The sequence below is a fragment of the Quercus suber genome, unplaced genomic scaffold, assembly GCF_002906115.3.
Source record: "Quercus suber isolate HL8 unplaced genomic scaffold, Cork oak 2.0 scaffold_3B, whole genome shotgun sequence".
Classification (NCBI taxonomy): domain Eukaryota; kingdom Viridiplantae; phylum Streptophyta; class Magnoliopsida; order Fagales; family Fagaceae; genus Quercus; species Quercus suber.
The window spans coordinates 1,936,892-1,962,617 of NW_027071805.1; the positions used below are offsets into that span (position 1 = coordinate 1,936,892).

The 25,726-nt window shown below is 36.8% G+C and overlaps 2 protein-coding genes and 1 non-coding gene across 3 annotated transcripts; 2 read left to right on the forward strand and 1 right to left on the reverse strand.

Moving 5' to 3' along the window:
* The first annotated feature begins 6,443 nt into the window (after window positions 1–6,443).
* On the forward strand, window positions 6,444–13,217 carry LOC111993046 (uncharacterized). The gene is made up of 5 exons (XM_065770120.1): window positions 6,444–7,050; window positions 8,694–8,792; window positions 10,256–10,300; window positions 11,978–12,115; window positions 12,503–13,217. The coding sequence occupies exons 1-5, from the start codon at window positions 6,673–6,675 to the stop codon at window positions 12,845–12,847; spliced, it is 1,005 nt and encodes a 334-aa protein (XP_065626192.1). The 5' UTR covers window positions 6,444–6,672; the 3' UTR covers window positions 12,848–13,217.
* Window positions 13,218–15,244: 2,027 nt separating this feature from the next.
* Window positions 15,245–15,316, forward strand: TRNAW-CCA (transfer RNA tryptophan (anticodon CCA)). Its single transcript has one exon. It is a non-coding gene; the product is annotated as a tRNA-Trp (tRNA).
* A 4,680-nt stretch (window positions 15,317–19,996) lies between these two features.
* On the reverse strand, window positions 19,997–22,116 carry LOC111993079 (trihelix transcription factor ASIL2). The gene is given in 2 exon segments (XM_024024933.2): window positions 19,997–20,658; window positions 20,660–22,116. Coding segments are annotated over 2 exon segments (1,194 nt in total). The 5' UTR covers window positions 21,422–22,116; the 3' UTR covers window positions 19,997–20,226.
* Window positions 22,117–25,726: the final 3,610 nt, after the last annotated feature.

The window sequence follows — 25,726 nt, forward strand, 5'->3', positions numbered from 1 at the left end:
AAAGTTATTCACATATAATGTCTGCATCTACAAATCAAGAATGGGTAAAATACTAGGACAGTCCTCCAGCTAAATTGTTGGTTCCTCTTAAGGCTAAAGCTTGTGAGGGCCTATTACAAGATTCTTTATTACAGGCCCTCCAATTCGTAATAATTGCTTTGGTGTGTACAATATGCTTTATGAGCTTAAGGTGTCCGCTCTTGTGTGTACAAGATGTATCTTGTAATAACATGCTTTATTACAAGATGCATGTTATTATTTCTTCTAAAGTTTTTCTTAAAATGGGACTTGGAGGAATTTCCTCCCATTCATAAAACCATTCACATGTTTTCATTTTATTTTAAAGACGTGATAAATCTTATAGTGCCAAGGTCAAGACACCAATTAGTTCTTAATGTAGATGAGGTTTGAACCTTGGTTCTCTTATTTGACAACAAGAGATAGCTAATTGGAATCTACCATTTCATGTGTTTTAAATTACATAACTCATTAAATTATTTAAAAGTTATGTGGCTCGTTAAATCGATCATGTGACTAAAAGTACGCAAGGGTGGTTGTTTAAATCAACATGAAGTGAGTTGAAGGATTTTCCTCTAAATTGGTTTGGAGGTAAGTTGTCCTTAAAACAGTATAATTAAATCCATTTGCATGAGCGCACAAAAAAAAAAAAAAAAAAAGAAAAAAAAAAGAAAAAGAAAATGAAAAGGAAAGGATGTTGATATAGAAACAATGGATTCGGCTTTTCATAGATAAGTAATTGTTTAGTACTCTAAGAGCAATACTTCCCCATTTACATAATAGTTAGGTTTGTTAATTAAATCCATAATGGAACTTATCATTTGTGAGTGGAGGAAGTTCGGATATGAAAATATGATTAATTTTCCTCAATTGATGTCGCGGAAGCCTGAAGAAGAGCACACACGATGCTCTCTTGATGAAACAGAAACTAAACTGTTAGTTTCTGGGTAGTAAACCTCGAATCTACGAGAGGTTTCCCTGAATTCACAAGGAGATAAAATTGGAATCTACCAGAAGAGAAAATTGACAAAATGTTTGTGTTTATTGATAATAGTCTATGAAAAACGTTTACAGACTTAAGGGCCTATTTAAGGGCTCATTAAAACTTGATAAACAAGAAAATATAATCTAAAATAACTCTTAATTGATACCTAACCATAACATGAATCAAATTTGACCTAAAAAATATTAAATTTACCTAAAAACAAGGAAATAAATCACCTAAACCTAAAATAACTTTTTTTTTTTTACATAAAAATACCAAAAATAATAAATTACAATAATTAAATAGTAAATTGTGTCCTACATCAGACCCCTCCACTTGAAACAAACTCGTTCTCGAGTTCATCTTTGAAATCTGAAATCTCCCATGCCAAGAGAACAAATACTTTGAATACTTCATCTTCTTTGTCTTCTTACCAAACTTAAAAGTTATTAATTGGGCAACTTGAACTTCTTCTCCCTTGATCTTCATATAATTGATAATATTCACCAAATAAGAGTCAATGATCAAGTCAAATCTTTCTACCCCAATAAAATCAATAAACTTTGTTTCAATGTCTCCCAATAAAATAATAGGAGTTTGAATGTTGCAATCATCTAACTTGATTTCATCGAGATCGTTGACAACTTCCTCTATAATTTCTTCTTTAATGGTCTTTACTATCTCAACCTCAAGATCTTTCTCTATAATGGGGTCTTCATTAATCTCCTCTACAATCTTGATTTCAGATTCTTCTTTGACTTCTCCATATTCTTCAAGAACAATATTTGCTTCAACACGTAATTCTTCCTTTAGTGGTGGAATATTTGGCTCTTCAAAATAATTCAAGTATGAACTTCTTGGCAAATAATAATCTTGTATTGTATACGACAAGATTTCTTCACAATCCAAAGGATAAAATTTGATAGCAAGCATCTTTTTCATCCTTGGCCATGATCGAATTTTGTCTTTACCTTGTCGGATTCTATCAGATTGTACTCGTTCCCACAAACATAAGGCATACTTACTAAGTTTATACAAAGCAAGTCCAACTTTTCTCTCATAACAAATATTCTCATAGTCAAATAAATCCTCTAGATCAAGTAACCAATCAAGGATTTTTTTTTATTTATTTAAAAATAACCATTAAAACTTGCAATTCTCTTATAAGGTCAATATGAAATTTGCTTACCAATAGGTTGCCCGTGAGTTATATCTCCGTTGCAGTTATCCCTATTGTTTCCATTCTTCAACAGCACCATCCTAGTATAGATATTTGTGAGTGCTTGTTGTACGTCACGTAATACTCGCTAAGTTGTTCGTCGTTGTTGTGGTGGTGGTTACCGTCTCGCCGATTAGCAATCAGATCAAGGTAAGTCAAGGCTCTGATACCAACTGATGTCGTGGAAGCCTGAAGAAGAGCACACATGATGCTCTCTTGATGAAACAGAAACTAAATTGTTAGTTTCTGGGTAGTAAACCTCGAATTCACGAGGGGTTTCTTTGAATCCACAAGGAGATAAAACTGGAATCCACCAGAAGAGAAAATTGACAAAATGTCTGTGTTTATTGATAATAGTCTATGAAAAACGTTTACAGATTTAAGAGCCTATTTAAGGGCTCCTTAAAACTTGACAAATAAGAAAATATAATCTAAAATAACTCTTAATTGATACCTAACCATAACAGGAATCAAATTTGACCTAAAAAATATTAAATTCACCTAAAAACAAGGAAATAAATCACCTAAACCTAAAATAACGTTTTTTTTTTACATAAAAATACAAAAAATAATAAATTACAATAATTAAATAGAAAATTGTGTCCTACATTAGAGAAAGCTTATACTGGAGTTACAATTGGGCAAACTATCTTATTGAGGTTCTTGTGCAGCTCAACAATGTAATAGCCATTTTCCTTGGGCTTGGGTTAATCATCTAGGATTGTATTTGATTTGAAAAGATTTGAAAAGAATTTTATTTTCTTGCAAAATTTAAGTAAATTATTATTTTTATATAAAAAAAAATAATAAAGGAAGGAAGAAGTCCATAATATGTTATATATATATATATATATAAAAGACAAAGCATTCAAATTGAACTAAGAAAGCTTTTAGCCAAATTTAATCCAAAAAATTACTTTATTTATTTTAGTTAGCCTATTTATCACATGACTCTTCATCAAATTCTTCATTCCCACTTGGATTTGACTCGCCGCCACTTGATCTGACAGCTTCAGCGGTCGGATGTGGGTCCGGATCTCTCTAAACTTGACATCGACGGGTCGGTTGCGGGTGTCCTTTCTCAAAACCTGTGAAACCCGACCCATCTGTAATAGTTATTGTTTTTGGCGATTTTTCAAGGATTTTAGACTAGATCCGGTGAGATCTTGTTGAGATTCGTTGAGATTATTCCAAATCCTTCAAGATCCGGTGAGATCTCGTCGTTATCCAACGAAATTTAGGCCAAATCTTATCGGATTTGCCCAGATATCGGCCAGATATCAGCTGGATCTTAACAAAATTGGCCAAATATCGGCCTCGGTGATAAAACCTGAGATCGACCCTATACAACCCGAAACTGACGAGACCTGAATTGGTAGATTCGATTAGATCTTCCAGGTCGATTTCTGGTTATTTTATAATCCACCCAAATTATTCGGGTTGAGTTTGGGTTGGGCACAAACCTGACCCGTGGATAGCCCTAGACCATGCAAACCCATAGCCATCACCAATTGTCATTGCCATTGTCCATGCAAACCCTAAAATCTAAAGCCACCATCGCCATCCAATCACCACCCATGCAAACCCACAAACTTAAAGTCAATCTCAATGATCATACATACTGGTCAAATCAGTAATCCCAAATCACCCCATTCGAAACCATGCATAACCAAACCCACAAACCCAAGCCATGCCTTGGACAACCCAATCCCAAAATCCAAACAACTTAAGCTAGAACACCAAGAAGCCGATAAGACACTCCTTGGCCAATTAACCATTACCTATAACCCATATCCTTCATCACTGAAACCCAACATACATCTAGCAACAAATCCAAATCAAATCTATAGATCAAATTCACGCAAACTCATGATTACATAATCTAGAGATCTTCTAGAGAGAGAAAGTGGAATAAGAGTGGGAAGGGGAGAGAGGTTTGGCCATGGCTAAGGAAAAAGAGTTTTGACCATGGTCGAGTTAGAGATAAAGTATGAATATGGGAGGAGTTTCGGTGATAACTTGGTGGAAAGAAAATAAGAGAGCTTTGGTTGAGGGAGAGACGTCAAAAAATAAAATAAAGGACTCATTTTGCTAAGCTACAATCCTAGTCAAATATGACCATACATTGTAGCTAGCAATTGTTAGCTAGCTCAATGTTGATCCCGATTTTTGAGTTAGAAAGTCACATGTTAGATGGATTGATCAGATTATTCCGTCTAAAATTTCTTTAGAAGCAGATTGATGTTGACTGAACTTTCCTCAAGCTGACTTGTTCACCTTGTTTCCTTCATTGTATTTTGAGTAGTTAATTTCTCTTGGTTTTGTATGTATATTTGATCACTTACTAACATGACATGTAAAATTGGACTTGTATTTATAATACAAAACCATTTTTAGACTTGGCCGTTGTGCCCTTCCTATCAAGAAAACAATCTTAAGCACGACAAAGTTTGACTCATATTTGTAACCCACTTAAATACAGAGAATAAAAATGTATGAGTGTGATTTTTTAAACCAGAGATAAATAATTAATGGTTATTCCATACTCAACGCGCTACAATGATGGGTTGGGTAGAGTTGACCCATTTTTAGAACAAAAAAGCAAAATATTAGTAATTTTTTTATTATTTAAATGGCAATCTATTGGTATTTAGAATTCAAGTAAGTTTTATTTTAATGATAATTTTTTTTTTAATTTAATGATTGGATTTATATTTGAAAGAGCCTAGACTTAGCTCAAAGCAAAATACGCTATTTGACATACTCTTTAGGAGGAAATAGGTAACTATTTTTTTTTTCTATAACTATCTAGTTAGTTGGTCCGGTTCGGAAACTATATTGATTAGTAGCATCTCGAGTCTCAGAAAGTCGAGTTGTGCGCTCATACCTCGAGTCTTTGAGGCTCGGTTTTTATAGTTTGACCTGGCCTAGTTCCACGTGGCATCCCACATGGAACTCGAGTTTCTGAGACTCGAGGTCTATGTGGCGTCTACGTGGACCTCGAGTCTCAGAAACTTGATTTCCAAATCAAAAAAATTTGAAAAAATTTCAAGTATCCAAGTCTCTCATCTACAAACCAAAATACCCAAAAAAAAAAAAAAAAAAATCAGATCACAGAGAGAGAGAAAGAATCTAGAAAAAGATGCTGAAATACCATTTATGTGTTCATCAGAAAAAAAAAAAAAAGAAAAAAAGAAAAAAGAAAAACCCAAAAACAAGCTCCAGGCCGGCGCGACCGGCGCCGTAGTGCGGCCAGGGTCGCGCGGCCCGAGTCGCAGCGGTCGCGCGAGCCCTGGGTCGCGCAGGCCGCGCGACCGCTGCGACCCGGGCCGCGCGAGCCCTGGGTCGCGCCGACCCTGGCCGCACTACGGCCCGGTCGCGCGAGCCCTGGGTCGCGCCGACCCTGGCCGCACTACGGCCCGGTCGCGCCGGCCTGGAGTTTTTTTTTTTTTTTTTTTTTTTTTTTTTTTTTTTTTTTTTTTTTTTTCTTCTGGCTTTCGGCTTCTTTCTTCTTCTTCGGGGGTTTTTTTTTCTTCATGCTCTGATTTCTTTCTGGGTGGCTGTGGTTTATATATGGGCTTAGACCTCGAGTCTCAGAAACTCGAGTTCCATGTGGGATGCCACGTGGAACTAGGCCAGGTCAAACTATAAAAACCGAGCCTCAAAGACTCGAGGTATGAGCGCACAACTCGACTTTCTGAGACTCGAGATGCTACTAATCAATATAGTTTCCGAACCGGACCAACTAACTAGATAGTTATAGAAAAAAAAATAGTTACCTATTTCCTCCTACTCTTTATGTGGAAAGAGAATTAAAATTGAGCTTTTAAACAAACTCTAATAATATATATATATATTTTTTGTGATAAGTTCAATGCTTTATAGTGTAAAATCATATTTCACAAATATTTAAATTCTCAAGAAGAAACCATGATAAAATTATTAGGTCTAGACAACAAAATTTGATTTCTTCATATTATTATGCACAAATTTTGATTTTAAAACACCTATCAATCGTAGAAAAATAAGTAAATTTTCGAATAAATAAAAAAAATACATGTAAAAATAACTCAATAAAGAGAAATGGGATTTAGGTGAAATAAATAGTGAACAAGGTAAAAACATAAAGAGCATTAAAGTTCTTCTCCAAAATAAATAAATTAATATAAACAAAAGTTCCTTATTAGTCATTGCCAAATGGGGTTTGAGACTTTTAAGTGGAATAGAATATGAGGAACCAGACAACTTTTCGTTGAAGTTAACGTGTCTTTTTATTCTGTCTTGGGCTCTTTGCCATGACAGCTCTACAACATTTGACAAAGAGTCCCCTGTTCTATCTCATCAGAACAATTCCCAGATTTCACATTAACAACAAGATGAGGAAGAAGAATTAAGAGAAAAAAAAAAAAAATACAATTTCTGGGTTTGTCAATTGGGTTCGTAGGCTCAAATGGGTCGCAGGCAAAACGACTCAGAACTCGGTCGTTGTGCAATTCTGAGCCTCTTGTTTATGGGCACAATCTCATGCTGCATGGTCTATGTTTGCCTCTCTGTGGTCTTCAACAGGCCCAGTCGGATTGCCACTGTTTCATCAGTTTCGGACGTTGTTGAAGATGGCGGTCAAGAAGAGAGTGAGTGTTGCAGAGGGATTGAGCATTTGGAGCTTTGGGGTGATGCTGTGAAATGGGGTTCTGACTTTAAGGTCAGTTCTTCAGAGGATTGTTGCATGGCTTGTAAGAGCATGTGTAGTGGTGAGGATGGGCCTTGTTTTTGCGATTCCTGGGTGTATTGTGGGGATAAGGAGGCTTGTGGTCCAAGATTTGGTGAGGTATTGTTTCTGTTTTTTTTTTCGTTGTTTTTGGTTTCAGTTTCATTTTATTGAAATCTGATATCTGATCTGGGTTGGTGGATTTTAATATTTTATCACTTTCAATGCAAATAACGAGCTGGAATGCTGGGAATTTCAATATGTGGATTTGGGTTGAGGAATATTCATCTTATTAATGTGGCTCAAGAACTTAATAAATTGTTATATGTAAATTATTTATATAAAGTAAGGTAATTTGTCAACTCAATGTAGCATATATTGAAAAACATTGGGAAAAAAATAATATTTATTCTGTAATCAGCTTGAAATTTTGGCTATAGTGTATATATAACCGGCCTAGTAACATGGATTGATAGACTTTGAAATGTTGACTTTTGTAGTCTCAATTGGTGCTTATTGCTTCAATGGAAATTCTTCTGTAGTTTGTTGATTAAAAACGCTCATGGCTTTTTGGCATTTTCCCTTTAAATTAGCTAGTAGGATGTGATTCACACAGCAATTAAGAGTGTGGAAATGTAAGGTTGAATTCATGATGAAGGTGTGTGGCTATTGGCTAAGCTAAGTCTTCTGTTTCCCTTAATGGTGCTATTCAATGTTTTAGAACTCTTAACCTTCATATCTGAACTGGAAGGACATTTGACACGATTAACAACCGCATCACATTTCCTTATATGTCCTCAATTACAGATAACCTAAATTCTCATGCACATATTCAGTTTAATTATATCATTTATTGTAATACCTTTTTCCACTTTATTTATATTTGAAGGAGTATGTTGTTTCATTAATGAGCTATATATTATACCATAATGTGTGAATTATAGCTGCTCTGCAGTATGTTGCATCCAGTTTGATATATCTGTATGGATCACTTTAAACTGTCAAACCGTCTTCCTTGTTGATCTGCTCTATTCTTTTGCCGATATTGCATATGCATCCTGTATGCGTAAGCCTAAGGTAGTTCCTTTTCAATAAATAAATAAATAAATATATATATATATATATTCTTAATTTTTTGGCCACTCTGCCATCACTCTTGCCCCCCTTGTGGATGCTTAAACCAAGATATTAAAAAGTTTCTCTAGAGTATCTGGACATCTATCCCAAATAGTACACATCCATATTACAAAGCATATTTATATTCCTACTGAGTGCTGCCTAACCAGAATTCTGCTCACTGTAAAACATCTCATAACCCTCCCATTTCACATCGATATCCCTGCAGAATCTGATCAAAAACATGCACTGTGCCTGTTGTGTATTTTTTTAAATTTAACTTCCCAGTTAGGAATTTAAAATATTAGTTGAAAAAAAAAAAAATCAATGTAGCCCAATATTGATATTTAAGAGAGTTGCAACTAGAAATTTTAGTGAAGCAGCAGCATATAGAGATTCTAGATAAAATGTTTTTAAAACAGTATTATGGATCAGTAGGCTTGAAGTCTGGTCAACTTGACATTTGGAATTTGTAATATGTGTGCCTTTTGAGGCTTTTAAGTGCAAAAAGTTCAAAGTGGCTGCCGATGTAATTCCCTTCTGAAGATAATAGATATGTTTGTGTGTGTACATGCCTTAAGAGATTTCAACAAGTCTATTCACATTTCCTGATTCTCAGATTCTTGTCTTCCTGTTCTTGCTGTTAGTGTTGGTTGAAGAAACAGAAGGATGCATTGGACCCTGATCGGCGAGACTCGGGTGATGAAGTCATGTGGACTTCTGGGCTTGTCTTTGGAAAAGGAAAGGTACATTATTTGTTGAACATCATTCGACTGTTGATTACAGTTTGTGAACTTCTAATTTAGGCTGGACCAACATAACTTAGCATGTATAGTTGAAGCAGTTTTGTTTCTTTCCTCTAGAGATTTCCTTGATGACATGCATCTCATCTCAGTTTATATACTTCTGATACTGGATGTTAAACATATCTTTCGGCTAAAACCGGTTGAGTGTATAGTAATTTAGCAGGGAAAGAAAGAAAAAAGGAAAAAAAAGATAGGCAACTGAGTGTATGAGGTTCTCTGAGAAATTATAAAAAGTAAAAATTGGTTACTAGATTCTTCTGAAAATGACATAAGCAGGTATTGACTTGCAATTGCTTTTAGATTATTGATATGTAAAAAAAAAATCTAAATCGTTTTGTGTGTGTGTGTATGTATTAAAATTTCCAGGAGTTCTGTTTTCTTATTTTGTATACTGGCTGCATATGGCAGGCATGATTGACTGTCCTGCAATTGCAATAGAAAATATGCCAAGGGTACCATTTGTGATTATATGGTCTCTACTTCAGAATCTGTCCCTGTGGTGAATGATTTCTCATTGATTTGAATACACAATTCTAATTCTTATAGAAGAAAGGTTTACAAATTAATGCCACTATAAGCGTAAAGATATTGATTGTAGTGGAATTAAGGAAGTTGCACAATGCCAGAAGAGGTCCCTGTGCTTGTCATGCAGTCATCCCTTCTGCCAGACAGAAAGTCCATAAACTAGTTTCCCTATTAATTATACCTAAGTTTTTTCTGAGCCAGTGCTCATTTTAATATATTCAGCAATCTGTGGAAGGAACTGGTTGTTGAATAGCCCACAATCAAACAGCAAATTTTTTGGGCTGAAAGAGTCAGTTACTTGAGTTCTGTATGAATTATTTTTTTTTCCCCCCTGATAATGCTTTTTTAAAATTTTTTATTTTTATTTTTTTAAGCTTTTCTTGCGGCTATCCTCGGAAGAAAATTTTATATTAAACTGAAATGCTTGCTTTTTTTTTTTTCTTCTAAAATTTATTCTGCCCGGTGTTAATTCGTACCTATTAGCTGAGATTCCATCATTAGCTACCAAAGAGAACTTAGACTACTCAGTATCAACGACATCAGGAGTTTCACAGTTTCTGACTATAAATTTAAGAATTCTAGGGCTTATTTAGGACCAAGAGACTCTAGAGTAGTTACATAAGAATTTATCTATTTTCATGTCATGTATTAGCAATATTTGTTTATTTGATTGGTAAAGGTAACTTAAAAAAAAAAAAAAACACAAGAAGGGTGCAACCATTTGTACATATGTACTAATGACATATTGAGGATATATAATTCTTAAAAATATGGTGTTTGGAGAACTTTGTAAGGTTTTGTTAGTATTCATATCACTGCTGTGTGCAATGAACTCACACTGCTCATTTTTTGCTCATATATATTCTTTTTCCTTGTAGGGTATTTTTGGCTTGAAAACTGAATATGGGGTTATTCACATCAAAGTAAGTGCTTTTGGATTCTGGTTAATCATGCATGCCAGCTTATTAATTCAGCTTTCCAGTTGCTTAACAATACTTGATTGCCCCAACACATTACATTACACTTCTTTCTGGACTCATTTTTTCTATTATTTAATCTTTAGGAATAAATTATGTGAGCTGCTTTTGCTTAAATATTGGATTTAATGATTATATGAGAGAACATTATGTGAGTTGAAATTGACCAGATAGAAATAATTCATATCTAAGGACATTTTGTCATGACTCATGATCACTGTGCAAGCAGATATTGACCTCAATAACTCATTCTTCTCTCTCTCTCTCTCTCTCTCTCTCTCCCTTCATATATTTCTGTGCGTTGCTCTTCTATTGTTGGGGGTCACCCAGAACTCCCAAGTACATTTCTGAAGTCAGCTGACGTTCTGTTGTTGCCTTTCATAAGTTTTTTGTGGTGCCTGAGAGAAGGAATTGGCAGTTCTTTGGCCTTGCTTCATCTATGTTTTGTACACTATCTTTACTTTCTCGTTTTCTTTTAAATTTTTATATTTGATTCTAGATTTTTCTTAGGCTAATGTCTTTGGACCCTGACATTTGCTCTCTCATTAGTGTATGTTTACATACACATTTTTTTGGGACAAAAATATCCCTTCGAGTTACTAAATTTAAGTGTGAAGTATTAGTGTTTTTGTAAATAGAATACAACTTCTTTTATATTTCAAGTGTCTTGAATTGTTTTAGCTGCAGCCACCACAAATCTTGTGGCAATGCATCTCATTGTTGGCGTGTCTGGATCTGCAAATGACTCTTACCTCTCCCTTTCTCTCTCAAGTTCCATTCTTTGCACCAAGATATAGTGTCCAATGTGCATCGTAAACTCAACACTTGTTTTGGATTTTGCTGCTGGTCATTTTCATTCCTTACAGTGGCAACCATGCCTGCCACTAGACATGCCAAGCTTTAGCTCTCACACTCTTCCTTCTCCCTGCCACGTCACTGCTTTTCTTGTCTAATTTAAACTGCATGAGGGACTTGAATGCCTAAAATGAGGATTTTATTTTTCAACGTCTATAATAAATGAAGAAAGGAGGAAAATTTTTTAGAACTCTTATTTTTAGCTATTATTGGTGAACAAGCTTCATTTCTGTTTCAAAGGATTAGAGGGTGAGCAACATAAATGGATTTTTTTTTGGTAAGAGGCAGATGTGACTCTAGAAGCTCTCATTTTCCCCCCTCCAAATGATGGTACTCTGTGGAATGAAAAAATTACCCTCTTATCTTTTGTTGTTGCAGCAATCCATCTTGTCTTTTGTAGGCTTATATGATCTGAAAAATGTTATTGATGGTTTACAATGTGAACTTGTGAAAAATTTAAAACATAGAGGCTTTGACATTTTTGTATTTTCTATAGTTTAATATTTATATTATTTGAGCACACTCTATTTGCCTCAAACACAAAAAGAAAAAAAGAAAAAAAAAGAAAAAAAAAAGAAAGAGTTTGTAAACTTGCAAATTTTTGAAGGTCAATTTAAAGTTTTATTAGTTTTCTGTTGGCATCTCAATGACGAACGGCTTCTTATGGTTTCTTTTATTGAAAGTACTTTGATCTGTTTCTTAAATGTTAAACAAAATAATTGTTGTCTCCAACCTCTCAACTTTGCCTTGATTTTTTTATTTCTGCAGTTATTCCCTGATTGTGCCCCACATTCTGTTTCCTATATTCTTGAGATATCACAATTGCGTCATTTTGCGGGTTGTCAATTTTATCGAGCAGAAAGTCGGGGAAACTTTTGGGATTCAGAAGGAAATCACATAGAAAATGTAAGATATTTATGTTTATATGCCAGTTATAGCAGGTTGATACTAAGTAGACTGCTTTAGGATGCTTACCTACTAATAATAGTTCAACATCTTTTTCATTGATTCCATTAAATATTTTTTATCTTAAAGATGAAATTAATCTGGAGTAAGAGTGCTTAAGTTTATTCTTCTTAGACCCAGTAAAGATAATTTCTTTAGCATGAGCTCTAGTTTCAGCAGAATGTTGCTCTGAAAACAGTTCTTGCTTTCTTTTTCTGTGTTTTAATAATAGCATATATAAATTTTGATATAACTTTAATTTCATCAGGTTGTGTGAAGCGAATATCAATATTTGTATTTATACGGATATATTTTCTAACTCAAAAGAGTTTTACTTGAGCTATGCAGGCTCCATTTGGTCCACCTTTTGCAGTAATACAAGGTACACTTGAAGCAATTGGAAGCAGTTTTAGGGATATTCCTACAGAGGCCTGCCCCACCATTAGAAGAGGATCAGTTGCATGGGTTGGTTCTGGCCCAGAATTCTTTATCAGCTTAGCTAACCACAATGAGTGGAAAAAAGCTTACACTGTGTTTGGTTCTGTTCTTCCTGAAGATATGGAAATTGTGGAGTCCATCACACAGCTTCCTACCAAACCGGAGGTTTGGAGTAACATTAATGTCTCTGTCTTGGAGAAACCTGTTGACTTCCAATTCCAAAAAATCAAGGCAAGTCTTGGAAACCTGAAATGATGTAAACATGGATACAGGGTCAAGTGGGTCATAGAATTTTGTTCCATTATGGTTCCTATGATTGAATACAAGTTGTGGATATTGAAATTCAATGCAAACATAGATGAAGGTTCCAAATGGTATCAGAGAAACCTGCTCCATTATGGTGGCAACAAATCATCTTATGGCTCGCAGTTTAGCAGAACTTCTCAATGCCATCAGATTTTGAAATAATGTATATAAAAGGCTTCGATTTCTTGGGAAATTTCTCTATAGCTCCATACTTGTAATTGGTTTTGAAAGTATTATGGACATATAGCCATTGCATTTGTTGATACCCGGGAAATCAGAAAGGAAAATAAAATCAATTTTTGTCCTAATTGAACTTGTATATTAATTGTTCCAAGATTCTTATGAAAATGTGTGGCTTAATTTCATTTTCTTTAAAGCTAAGATTAGATGGACAAAGGTTCGTGTACATTTTATGGATTTGATGACTTTGGTCTTGCGTTTTTGTTCTATGGTTGTTAAAATGACGCAAGTCTTCTAGATCCATTTGTTTTTTTTGGGATGAATTTCTGTATCTGAAAGAGAAAGCAGTGAACAAATTCATTCAAAAACTTGTTTAATAATTGAATCAGAAAATCCTAATGTATTTTTAAATGAGTACATCATGTTCAGAATTGCCTAAAATATGTTGTACATTGCATCACTATAGCAATGATAGCCAAGAATTTCCAAATAGCTCCAACCTGCTTTTTATATTGAGGCACATGATTTTCACATTAGGTTGTATGGGACTCCAAGACGTGTACATGTTTGTCTTTACCCTTGAATCACGTTTTATATGTACCATTGAGTGTGATCTATGAGTATGACCATTGAGTGAAACCAAAATTTAATAAAGACATAGAAAAAGAAAAGTGAGCATTATTGTAAACACTAACTAATTTCTAATTTAAAATGATGTAACATTATATTGAGCTTTTATATTTGTGAAGGGTTAAAAATTTGTGAACTGTTAAATGTTTATTATGGAATAGACTTTCTTCATTATATAAACAAATGGAGAGAATCTTTTTTTCCTTTTGAAAGAGGTTTTTTGTTAAAGACTTTTCTTGCTTTCCTAAAACGGTGTTTGCTATGTAATATGGTTAAGAGAAGTGCTATATCTACAATATTTTTACAATAAAAATTCTAATTAAAACTCACCATTAAAATTACTTTTTTGCCCACATGTAACAACTTAATAGTTAGAATTTATTTTGAAAGTATTGTAAAAATGTTATAAACATAGCATTTCTCATGAATTTAAAATCATTTATGTACGACCAACTATGAATTCTAAATATATAGTCATAAATAACAATGATAGGATAAGAATGATTCTAATGTAATGTTTGATCCATACGGTTTCTCTTATAAATTTTATAAGAGAGTTTGTCAAATAAATTATAAATGAAAAGAAAAAAGAGTTAACTTATGTTCCGTTTGTTTTGAAATAAAATATTTTCCAGAAAAATGTTTTTATATATTTGTTTTAGGTGTTTGTTACAAGTAAAATGTGGTCAAATTTGTAAAATATTTTTCATTGACAATAAAATCCATATAAAAAGTTGTAAAACATTTTACATTTAAAATTTTGGTAAAATATTTTACAAAAGCATAGAGTGACTTTCTTCACCTCGTCAAGTGGCTAGGTCACTGGTTTGGTGGTTGGAGTTGTTGTTTTGACAATTGGTGCTAACGTTTCGATGGATGGAGTTGTTGCTTCAGCGATCGGCTCTAGGGTCCGATTCTCAGAGCCATTGCTTTGGCGACTGATTCTAGTGGTCCAATGATCTATGTTGGTAGTCCGGTGAATAGAGTCGCCGTTCTAGCGACTCGCTCTGGCGGTCTAGTGGTTGAAGTCGCTATTCTGTTGACAGTTTAGTCATCAGAGACAAGCTTTGGTAGCGGGCGTCAAAGCCATCGTTCTTGCTGATAGTTTCGATAGTTCTATCATTGGACCTCCAACACTAGTGGCTTCGATGGTTAAGCAATTGGTTTTGGTGATTTGTTTGAAAATTTTTTCTTGTCATACTAATATCTAAAAATATTTAATTTCAAAATAAAATGGAATGTTAGAAAAAAAAAGGGTAGTAATTAGAATGGTGATTATTTATAAATTAAAAGAAAAAAAAATTAACTAGGCATAAAATAGAGGACACATAAAAATCATGAGGGTCGTATCTAAATTATGGTGCCAACTTCTAATAAGTGATCTTTCTCAAAGAAAAAAAAAACTACTGATAAGTGATAAGTGCCTCACTATTATTTTTTATCCAAACGTGATAGGAAAATAGAAAGCTTTAAATAGCATATAGAAAATATATTAATCAGGTTTATTTAGAATATTAGTAAGCAATAATCACATATGGATCCGTGGCGCAATGGTAGCGCGTCTGACTCCAGATCAGAAGGTTGCGTGTTCGATTCACGTCGGGTTCAATTCCCCTTCATCCTCACCCTTTTTGTAGCTTTCAGTTTAATATTTGGTTAACTTTTTTGTAGGTGCCCACAGATTGTTCCTCTTTCAGTTTAATATTGGTGAACTGAGAATCTAACAAGCACAATATCATACAGGGTGGTACTCCTTTAGAACCTCGGTTGTATCACACTTTATTCTTAAAAAAATTACCTTTTGTCTTCTTTCATCTAAACTGGACCAATAGTATTCTTCTCTTTCTATATCCTCACATGGATATATGAAGGGAATATCTGACATAAATGCTTGCTTCACAAACATTTGTCACAACAACTGAACCCAGATTAAACTATCTTACAAAGATAAACATTGAGAAAAGGATTGCATATAAGTTATAACAAATGAGAGAAAATTTTATGGGGAAGAAGTTTTGCAGGTTAAATGGTTAATGGCTTAAGAGTGTTTTCCACTTTCTAGCTCTCTAGGTTTCCGTAAAAACTAACACTTGGAGGGCCTTTAATTAATAGCCAATAGCATATCAGTTTGGAGCAATGTGTTATGTACATTTCACTCGCATGCATGATGCACTTGGAACCACTAGAAATCTTTTTCAGATCAATAAGAATAATTCACTTGGAACCTCTGCAGATCCCTTGGAAAAACACTAGGAATATTGCACTTACTATTAGGGGCACTTGGAAACACACTAAAAATAATGCTCTTACAGTTGGATGCACTTATATACTGCCTGTACTTGCTATTGGATATTTTAGCCTTTAGTCAGCCTAAAGGATGATAAGGTGTTTCTAGTTGGTGGCCTTGACTCTCAATAACTATGAGAGATAAATCACTTATTTTGTGATTAAAAGTATATAAGTGAGTAATAATGTAGTATTATGGCATCATTTTTTAGATTTGATAGCTCTGCATCAAGTAGAGCTCTTGGGTCACCTCAATCTAATGTGAAAAATGATGAAGAATTTAGTATAATGGATATAAAGAATGATTTGAACAATTAGAATATCCCACAAAGTGCCAATTGAGATGTACACACAAGTTTGTCAAAATCCTCTCTATTATGTGATTACATAGTTAAAAGTTAAAACTGTACAACAAAAAACTCCTCTACAAAATGAACATGAAAAATTAGAACTATTTTCAAAAGAAAAATTAAAAGATACTATCAAGAATGAAAATTTTAACATATTGAATTATTACAAGTGACAATTATACCTCTAACAAGATAATGATTAAATACACGTTTTATTATACGATGCTAGACATTTAAACTTTCAAAATTGCAAGCTACCATGGCAATTCATTCAATTCTCATTGTTGATGTACAAGCATAGCTATTTGGATCACAGACACCTATAAAAGAAAGATAAAGCTTATCGGAGGGCACCAATGTGGTGTTGGCTGTAGGTTCTCCAATACCTAATGTTAAGAGAGTTTTTTTTTTTTTGGTGGTAAACTCAATGAATTTTAGAGAATTATTTGTAAAATATGAGTGTGGCTTTTATGCAACGTAGAGTCCTCTTCATACACAATTGAACGAGACTTTTAGTTAAGTGTTCTACTAGGATTATCCCTTTAAATTTTCCTACCAACACACTAAGAATTCTTTAGATCAATGTTATCCCTTGTCAACTATGCAGTTTTTTCTCTGGAATTAAATCTTTTTTTTCTTCATGAGTCTCAATTTTTTCTTTTTAGTTGAGTCTTTATATGTCTCGATTGATTCGACTCTATGAATTACTCGATCACATCTCATGTGTTTGTCAAGCTTGTCAATATGAGGTTAGATGTCAGATGAGACAATACTCTCTAATTAGGCAAGTTGACTCATTTGAAATACACAACTCAATCATCATTGATTAATTATTCTTTTATTTTTTAACCTCGGTCTTATCCACTATTGAGATAAGGTGCCAACTTTAGTATGTTTGGAACGGAGGGAGTGGGGAGGAGAATAGAGAGAAAGGCGACTGAAACACCCCTCTCCTCATCTCCCTTCATCCAAACATAGGGTAATTCTAAGTATATTAGTCATTAATCTAGTGACTGCTAACATCAATTTAACTTCCAACATTTGGTGATCAACCACATCCCCTTGAAAATTTTTACTCGGCCAAAGTTTCATAGTTACAACCACCTTCCCTTTGAGCTTTCAGGAGACAGGTATTGATCCACGGTATGCCATGTATCTCATATCTTATACTATGGATATGTTTTACTTTTCATGATGGTGAGGGGCACTATAAGGTGCAATAGAAAACATCAACTTTCGACCAAACGGGACAAAAATTACCGCTTGCTCATTTAAGGTGTAAAGATTTGATAACAATTGTCAATTCGGAAAATACCATTGCACACGCACTAACACACATGACACACCCCAGACACACACATTGCTTATTAATTGAAATTGTGACTTCAATTAAAAATTAACGACTTCAGTTAAAAACCAACGTATGTGTATAATATATGTGTTATTGTGTGTAATTACCATTGCTTAGACAATTTTTCTTATATAAATATATAATTGAAATAAAAATGGTCTTCATGCACGCGGTCACTTTTTCTGCTCACTTAAATCTTGATATACATGTTATGAAACCACTCGAATAATAATGAGGTTTGCTATTTCAACCCATAACGCTTAGACTTACAGGCGTGGTGGACTATAACAGCAAGTCACACCATCTTATGGGTGATACCAATTTTATGTTAACACGCATCCACGAAATGACCAACCTAAGGAAATGTAATCGCCGACAAAGTTGGCAAAGCAGACAATGGTTCTTATTTATTTATGGGCAGATAATGGTTCTTATCAATAAAATACAAAAGTAAATTCATACGTAAATTCCGCTACAAATCATCACACTCAGCCGATTCCAAAAGTCAGAATCTCTACCGATTCATACATGATAGTTTCCTACTTGTCCTGTTCCTCTGAAATCAATGCATTTCACTGACTTCATTAATAAATGCAAGAATATACCCAGAATAACGAGCTGTGCTTTTTTTTTTTTTTTTTTAAACATATATAAATAAGATAAGATAAAGAGGGCAGGATCGTAGGCTTTGTGAAATACCAATCAATTATCATTCAAGCTTGTGAACTCCGTGCTTTCTGACTTTTAATATAAAAAAAAAATTTATTTAAAAATAAAAAAGAAGGTTGGGAATATTACACTTGACCTTTCAACACAACTTCGGCTTGATGACTTGAATGGAAAAACACGAATTTGGCCCCAACACTTGCACAAGGGACCAGAGAGCTAAGGATGAGGAGGACAAAAAGAAGTGGGACTTGTGTTAAGTCATTTGTGATAACTTATTGAGTGAATGAAGAATATAACAATGTAAACTCCACATTGGTTGACCGTGGAGACAGTATGAAATTTTCTAATGAGGTGATAATAATTTTTCATACTTGTCAAAGTAATCATGGGTAAAAAGGATAAAATAAAGTAAAAAATAGATGATCAAACTAGGAAGATCCTGCAACCCACATCTTAGTCCTGGACAGGACCATCCTAATTTTCTAGCTCATACATACTCCATGTGCTCCTGAATGAAGGAATTAACTAGAAATAGAATTAGAGATTGTAATGTCTCATCATCTGAGTGCTAGAAAGATCCAAAGCTCATCAAGTGCCAATGAAGATTTTTGAGATAATGTCATTATGCAGCAGCAGGTAGCCAACTTTAGATGGATACATGCTTTAACAAGATACCAAACATTATCATCCCAATCAAAGTCACAGTTCTAACTTCTAACTTGTGAGTTGTGAGTTAATACAAGGACTAACAAAGACTAAAGATTTACAACTTTCTGTGAATCAGGCATGTAGTTCCAGCCATGAGAAATTAGTTCTCTGAGGCCTAACAAGTTTTGTACCCACTAAAATTAACATTCAAATTTAGGTCCCTGCATTATAGAAAGTAATGACAGAAACCTAACTGGAATTCCAAAGTCCAGAAGGCTCTTCATGAACAGATGATCTTCACCAAATGAAACAAAGATGGCATCTAACCTCTATCAATTGAGAAGACAACATAACCTCTGGCATTAGGATAAACACTTCCTTCCACCACACAAACACCATATTTGATACCAAAAGGAACACATCCTGCGGTACTAAGATAAGCAGGAACTAAACTATGTTCATATGTAAAATCCAAGTACCTTTTTCATGTATTAAGAATATGAAACCCTTACAGCTTCTTCTAGTACCATATCAATGAAACATGTAAACCATAGCATTACACAAGAGTATGCATGTTTCTATGAGTTCGTAGATCTTCAAGTAGAGTTTAGGCAGATTCATACTTCTATCAATTACCATCTGGTTTCCTACTTTTGAGAGCCACTGTTTTCACCATACCACATTAAGCATTAAAACAAAACATAAAACCCAATTCAATTATAGTTAGCACTCCTAGGATCTAATGCATAACAATCAGAAAATAGCATTGTCCAAAGATATGTTCCAACATAAAAACTTTGTTCCTAAGCTTTGAATCAAAAAACACAAGAGTAAACACTATTAATGATTATCGAAAATAAGGCTACTACATTCACTGAAAATCAAAGCTAGAACTACACAAATTTCCACATTCTACAATCTCTAGTGGCATGTGCAACCAAATGAAACATTGAATCAAAAAACACAAAGAGTAAACACTATTAATGATTATCGAAAATAAAACTACTACATTCACTGAAAATCAAAGCTACAACTACACAAATTTCCACATTCTACTATCTCTAGCGGCATGGAACCAAATTAAACATGAAAACTAAGAAAAAAAACCTAAGCAAACTCACATAATAATCGAGTCACAACAATAGACCCTTTCATAGGATAGGGGGATTAATAACAAAGACCCCCCCACAAAGGAAAACCGAATTCGCCAACATCTAAGACTCCGGTGAGGGAATTCTTTTCGGCTTCTTCTTCTTCTCCGATACCGCCTTGGCAAAGGCCTCAACAATCCTCTGCTGGGACTCGAGAATCATCTCGGTCCGCTTCATCTCCATCTCCATCCTCATCCCTTCAATCTCCCTAGCCATCTCCATCTTCATCTGCTCCACTCTCACAAACCCATCTCCCAATACCTTTATAGCCGAAACCATCTCGGCCACGGGGTCCCTCTCCCTCTCTCTCTTCCCCAAACCCGACCTCACCGCAGTGTTACACTCTCTCATAACCCTAGCCCCATAATTCACACCAGAGCTAGAGCTAGGGTTAGGGTTTGAATTGAATTTCGGCTCAACTTTCGGATAAAACTTCGATCCGAGATGCGCTACGCTCACACCACTCGGAATCCGAATCCGAAACCCACTTCCTTCCACTTCCTCCACCACTACCACCACCACCGCCACCGCCACCGCCGCCTCCACCGCCGCCACTTCCGCCAATTCCATTATTTCTGTAAAATTTACTCATGTGCCTCATGTTCGCCCCTCCATTCTTGAACTCTTCGTACAAATCCTGATCTTCCTCTTCGTCGTTCTCAACGTCGAGCCCTTCGTCGTTGTTGTTGTCGTTTTCGTCGCTGTCGGAGTCGTTGACTCGAGGCTTAGCCGAAGGACCTTTCTCCATGGCGTCCATGCGCTTGAAATGGACCCAGGAGGAGATAAACCTCGAAACGGGCATGGATCTCGCTCTCTGCAGCTCCGTGCGGTACCGCTTCCTCAGCTTCTCCATCTTGTGACGGCACTGCACGGCCGTCTTCGGAGGAGACGCGGCGGAGCATCGACGAGCGACCGAATCCGCCACCTCCTGCCAGTGAGTCGCCTTCAGATTCCCGCGCCGGAGCGAGTACCATTTCTCGCGATACGAGTCGATCAGCGCGACGGTCTCGTCGTGCGACCAGCACGGCGGCGGCAGGCGGCGCGAGGCCGTGGTGGGCTGGGGTTGGGCCGAGGGCAGGGCCTGGATCGGAGTCTGGGTCGGGGTCTGGGGCTGGGCCTGGATTTGGGCCGCGGGCGGAGCGGGCAGAGGGAGCGGGAGAGGGAGAGGCACGGCGGTGGGTGGGCTGGAGGGGATCGGCGGTGGGGTGGTGGCGGTGGTATCGACGGGAGAAGAGGAAGAAGCAGCAGCGGAAGCCATGATGTGTGGTGTTTAGTGGTTGTTGTGGGTGAAGGATAAGAGAGGAGGCGTAAGGTAGCAAGAGAGAGAATGAGAAGTTGTGGTGGTGCGGGGAGTGGACATAATGGGGTTGTGCGGCTGGTTTATGAGATCTAGAAAAGAAGAAGGGGAAGGAGGCCACCGCTTAGGTGGAGGGCTAACGTGCGCCAGGGGGGGGTCGTGATAGGGTGTGGGAAGTGGTTGGCAGAGGAAGTGTAGTAGAGTAGGTCCACACAAACAGAAACAGAGGTGTCTGACTTTGGAGCCATTATTATCGCCATCAATTCGTCATGTTTTAACGTGTGTGTGATGTTAGTGTTACCCACCGTCTAGGGTGGGTGGGTGTGTGGGGGCGTGTGAGCGTGAAGCGTGTGGGAGTGTGGGTGAGAGTAGGGTGGGGGTGGTTCTGACTTTGGGGTTTGTGGTTGAGTGGCGGGGTTGTAAATATTTGGCTTCCCATTCCTTTTTTTTTTTTTTTTTTTTTTTTTTGGGTTGATTGATGTTGTGGGCTTTGTTGAGTTGTTGTTGTTGGTGTTGTGGGTGTGGGTGATGTGGTGGTGGCTCTTTGTTTCGTGTTTTGTTTGGTTTGACTGGGGGGACAAGAGATGGTGGTACTATCTCTTTTAGTGGGGGAGTTTGTATTTATTGGACAGAGAGAGAGAGAGAGAGAGAGAGAGAGAGAGAGAATGAGTTTTAAGACAAAGGTGAGAGCAACTTGGGGGTCTTTCTTGCGTTGGTTGCGTGTTCCTTTCCAATAGATACAAATTGAGTGAAATTCTCACATGGGGGTAGCCAGCCTAGCTAAGCTAAAATTAGCCAGATTTCCAAGCCTGTTTACCCATAGTTATAGCGGCTTTTCACAGTTATGAACCAACTTTTTAGAGTTTTTTGGTTGCGACTTGCGACTTTGAAAGAGTTGTGTGAGCCAAACCGTCTCTGTCTCATCTCATCTCATGGGCTTTGAGAATAAAAAGTGCAAGAGGCGTACACCAGCGTTGGGCCTGTGTATATTGCAAGACAAGCCCAAATAAGTAAACACTTGACACTGTAGGGCTGTCCATGGCTTGGTTTTTTGGATTTGTGCTTAACCCACAACCAATCCGATCAAATCGGGTGGGGAGTTTTCAAACTTGCATCTGACCCGTAAGAGTAATGGGTTGGGCAGTTCAGGTAACTCTCAGGTGAAGCCGAAAACCACTGGAAATTGTCGAAAATTGGCAAGATCTCGTTAAATCCGAAGAGATTTCCACCAAATCGTAGGGTTAAATCCGAAGAGATTTCCACCAAATCGTGTGGTGAACTCATCGAATCTGGTATATCTCTATTGAATTTAGTTGCTTTATTTTTAGAAATCCGTCACATCTAGTTGAAAAAGTCGTTGAAAAGCTTAAAATCATTGGACTTGATGTTTTTTAGTCAAGTTGGGTTTCATATGTTTTTGTGTATGAGACCGCAACTGGCTTGTTAATGTTAGGTTTTTGAAGGTTGAGACTCATGTCCGACTGCCAAAGTAGTTGGATTGGGTGGTAGCGGGTTGGGTGGGTTGGACACCCCTACTTGACACAGTTTTGGACAAAAGGGCTAGATGCTTACCAACTATTTTTCAAAACCTATGATAGATAGATAAGGGCTGTTTGGTCACTGGATTTTTGTTTTTTGTTTTCAAAACTTTACTAATTTCTTAAATTTGAGTTTGAAACCAGTTTTCAACCCACAAATTTGACATCATTTGGGTTTTGTTCCTATATTTGATAACAATTTTTCAAGAAGATAAAAACAAGAAATGTTGTTTGGGTGATATTTTCAGTTTTGAGAAAAAGTTGTGTTCTTAAACACTTTAAACGGTCACTGCAAATAAAGACACCCGATTCTACGTGGAGCGTGATGACGAAGTTCCTATAGAAAGATTAGCCTCCGGCAAAGGTTCCGTAAAGGGTTCACCTTCAGGAACAGGTTCGCCCTCAGGAACGACGAATCCCTCGAAGAGTACACTAACACGGCGGAGCCGAGGATCCTCTGCTTTATTACGTACTTGGGAGCCTGAAAGGCTGTGGACGATGTAGGCGTATACTTGAGTATTAGGTGTGCGGCTCGTAGTTGGCCGTCAGAGGGATTCACGAATACCTCGGACCGCAGAATTCTATTTAGGCTCTCCTTGTTGATCAACCTGAGACGACGCTTAGTTGTGCGCTTGTCTGCAGAGTGGTTAAAACATAAAATTCCATTAGAAATGAAAACTGCGCCGTAAAAAAAAATAAAAAAAAATAAATAAATAAAAAAATATATATAAATATAAATAAATAAATTAAATTAATTAAAAATTAATTTGACTCATCGAGGACGTATATCCTGGAACTCCACCTGGTTGTCCTTCTTCAGTTGGGCAAGGCGAACCATCGTGCCATTCCCGGAAAGAATAAGGAAGTCGTCTTTAAAACCCTTGTTCGAGGTAGGGAGGCACTGAATTAGTCTTACCGCAGGGTACCTAGACTTGAGGTAGTACCCCTGACCCTTCAAATGATTGAGGCTGTATACCCAATTCACATCATGGTGTGTTAGACCTAGATTGTATAAGGCGTTTAAAGCCTCTATACTCCCAAGCACCCTGAACATATTCGGGGCGCACTGTGTGGGAGATAACGTGAAAAACCTAAGGAAATCTCTTGTCAAATTACCCATTGGGATAGTCATCCCCCCTTCAACAAACGCCACCATGGGAATGACTACCTCCCCCATTTTTTTATTGCGCCGCCAGACTTGGGAGGAAGCGTATCTCATACCCACTGTCGAGGGAATCTTGTACTTAGCCCTAAATGATTCCATTTGCTCCTCGGAATCGACTAGATACTTAAATCTACCCATCTTCTAGCAATAAAAAGAAATTTTTTGATACAAAAAATGAAAGAGTAGAGAGAGAGTTAAAGAAACTTACAGGTGTGGAAAATAAGCTCCTCGGACGGACTCTTGGTATTTATGAGAGTGTAGAATAATGAGAGAAAGACAGATTCAATGAATACGTGCTGAGAGATAGAGTAATATGTAACTGAAGAAAGATTTGATTTGAAAGGCACTTTACAAGGGCACAGAAAAAAGAAGCGGGAAAAGCCCCGCCCATAAATGCAAAGGAACCCCCACCGTTAGATTTGCATCAGGCCGTTGAACGTGTGGGACAGCAGAGCAGTTACCATTTAATGATGGCGTGCCCATGACGCCGAAGCGTCAGGAACGCGCCTTGGGCAAACAAAAAGACATTCTGAAAGTGGGGGCTGGATATCAAAATCTCCTTTTTTCCGAGATGGCAAAAAACGAGATTTTGAGGGGCTATTGTGGGGCCTGTTACCTAAAAAAGGTATAGTAGCCCTCAGAATTGGGCCCAGGGCCCAAAGGCCCGATCCGAGGATACGCGTATGTCCGAGGACAGCCTAAAGAAGTTTTATTCACGTTAAATAGGTGATATGAAAGGTATAAACAGGTGTTATATACGGTGGTATCGCACACGTCCGAGGACGCCAAAGTCCGAGGTGAAGGTAATCTTCGTATTGACTGAAAGATTCTGCCAGGTTGTAGCTGAATTGGAAGTTGGATATAGCTTAAAGAGGCGTCGGAGAAGGTAGAAAATATCTTCTAAAGTCTATCACCTCCTCATTAAATGCTGTCCACCTAACACTCTGGCCGCATTAATGTGGAGGTGATACCTGAATAGTAACTAAGCAGCTTTATGACCACTAGGATGAAGGTTCCGGTAGGGACTAGATGGGACAGAAAGGAGCTCCCAAGATAAGAACTACACGTGTACAAAGGAAACAAGAGGAGAAAGGAAGTATATAAGGTAGAAACGAAGAAAACGAAAAAAAACTTCTGACCAGAAAGAAAAGAAAGAAAAAGAGAGAGAGAGAAGAACAGACCAATTGAAAGAGGGCCGAGGAGAGTTTTTCCTTATAGAGCGAATCAATAGTATCCCTTTTTACTCGATGAGTNTGTGTATATTGCAAGACAAGCCCAAATAAGTAAACACTTGACACTGTAGGGCTGTCCATGGCTTGGTTTTTTGGATTTGTGCTTAACCCACAACCAATCCGATCAAATCGGGTGGGGAGTTTTCAAACTTGCATCTGACCCGTAAGAGTAATGGGTTGGGCAGTTCAGGTAACTCTCAGGTGAAGCCGAAAACCACTGGAAATTGTCGAAAATTGGCAAGATCTCGTTAAATCCGAAGAGATTTCCACCAAATCGTAGGGTTAAATCCGAAGAGATTTCCACCAAATCGTGTGGTGAACTCATCGAATC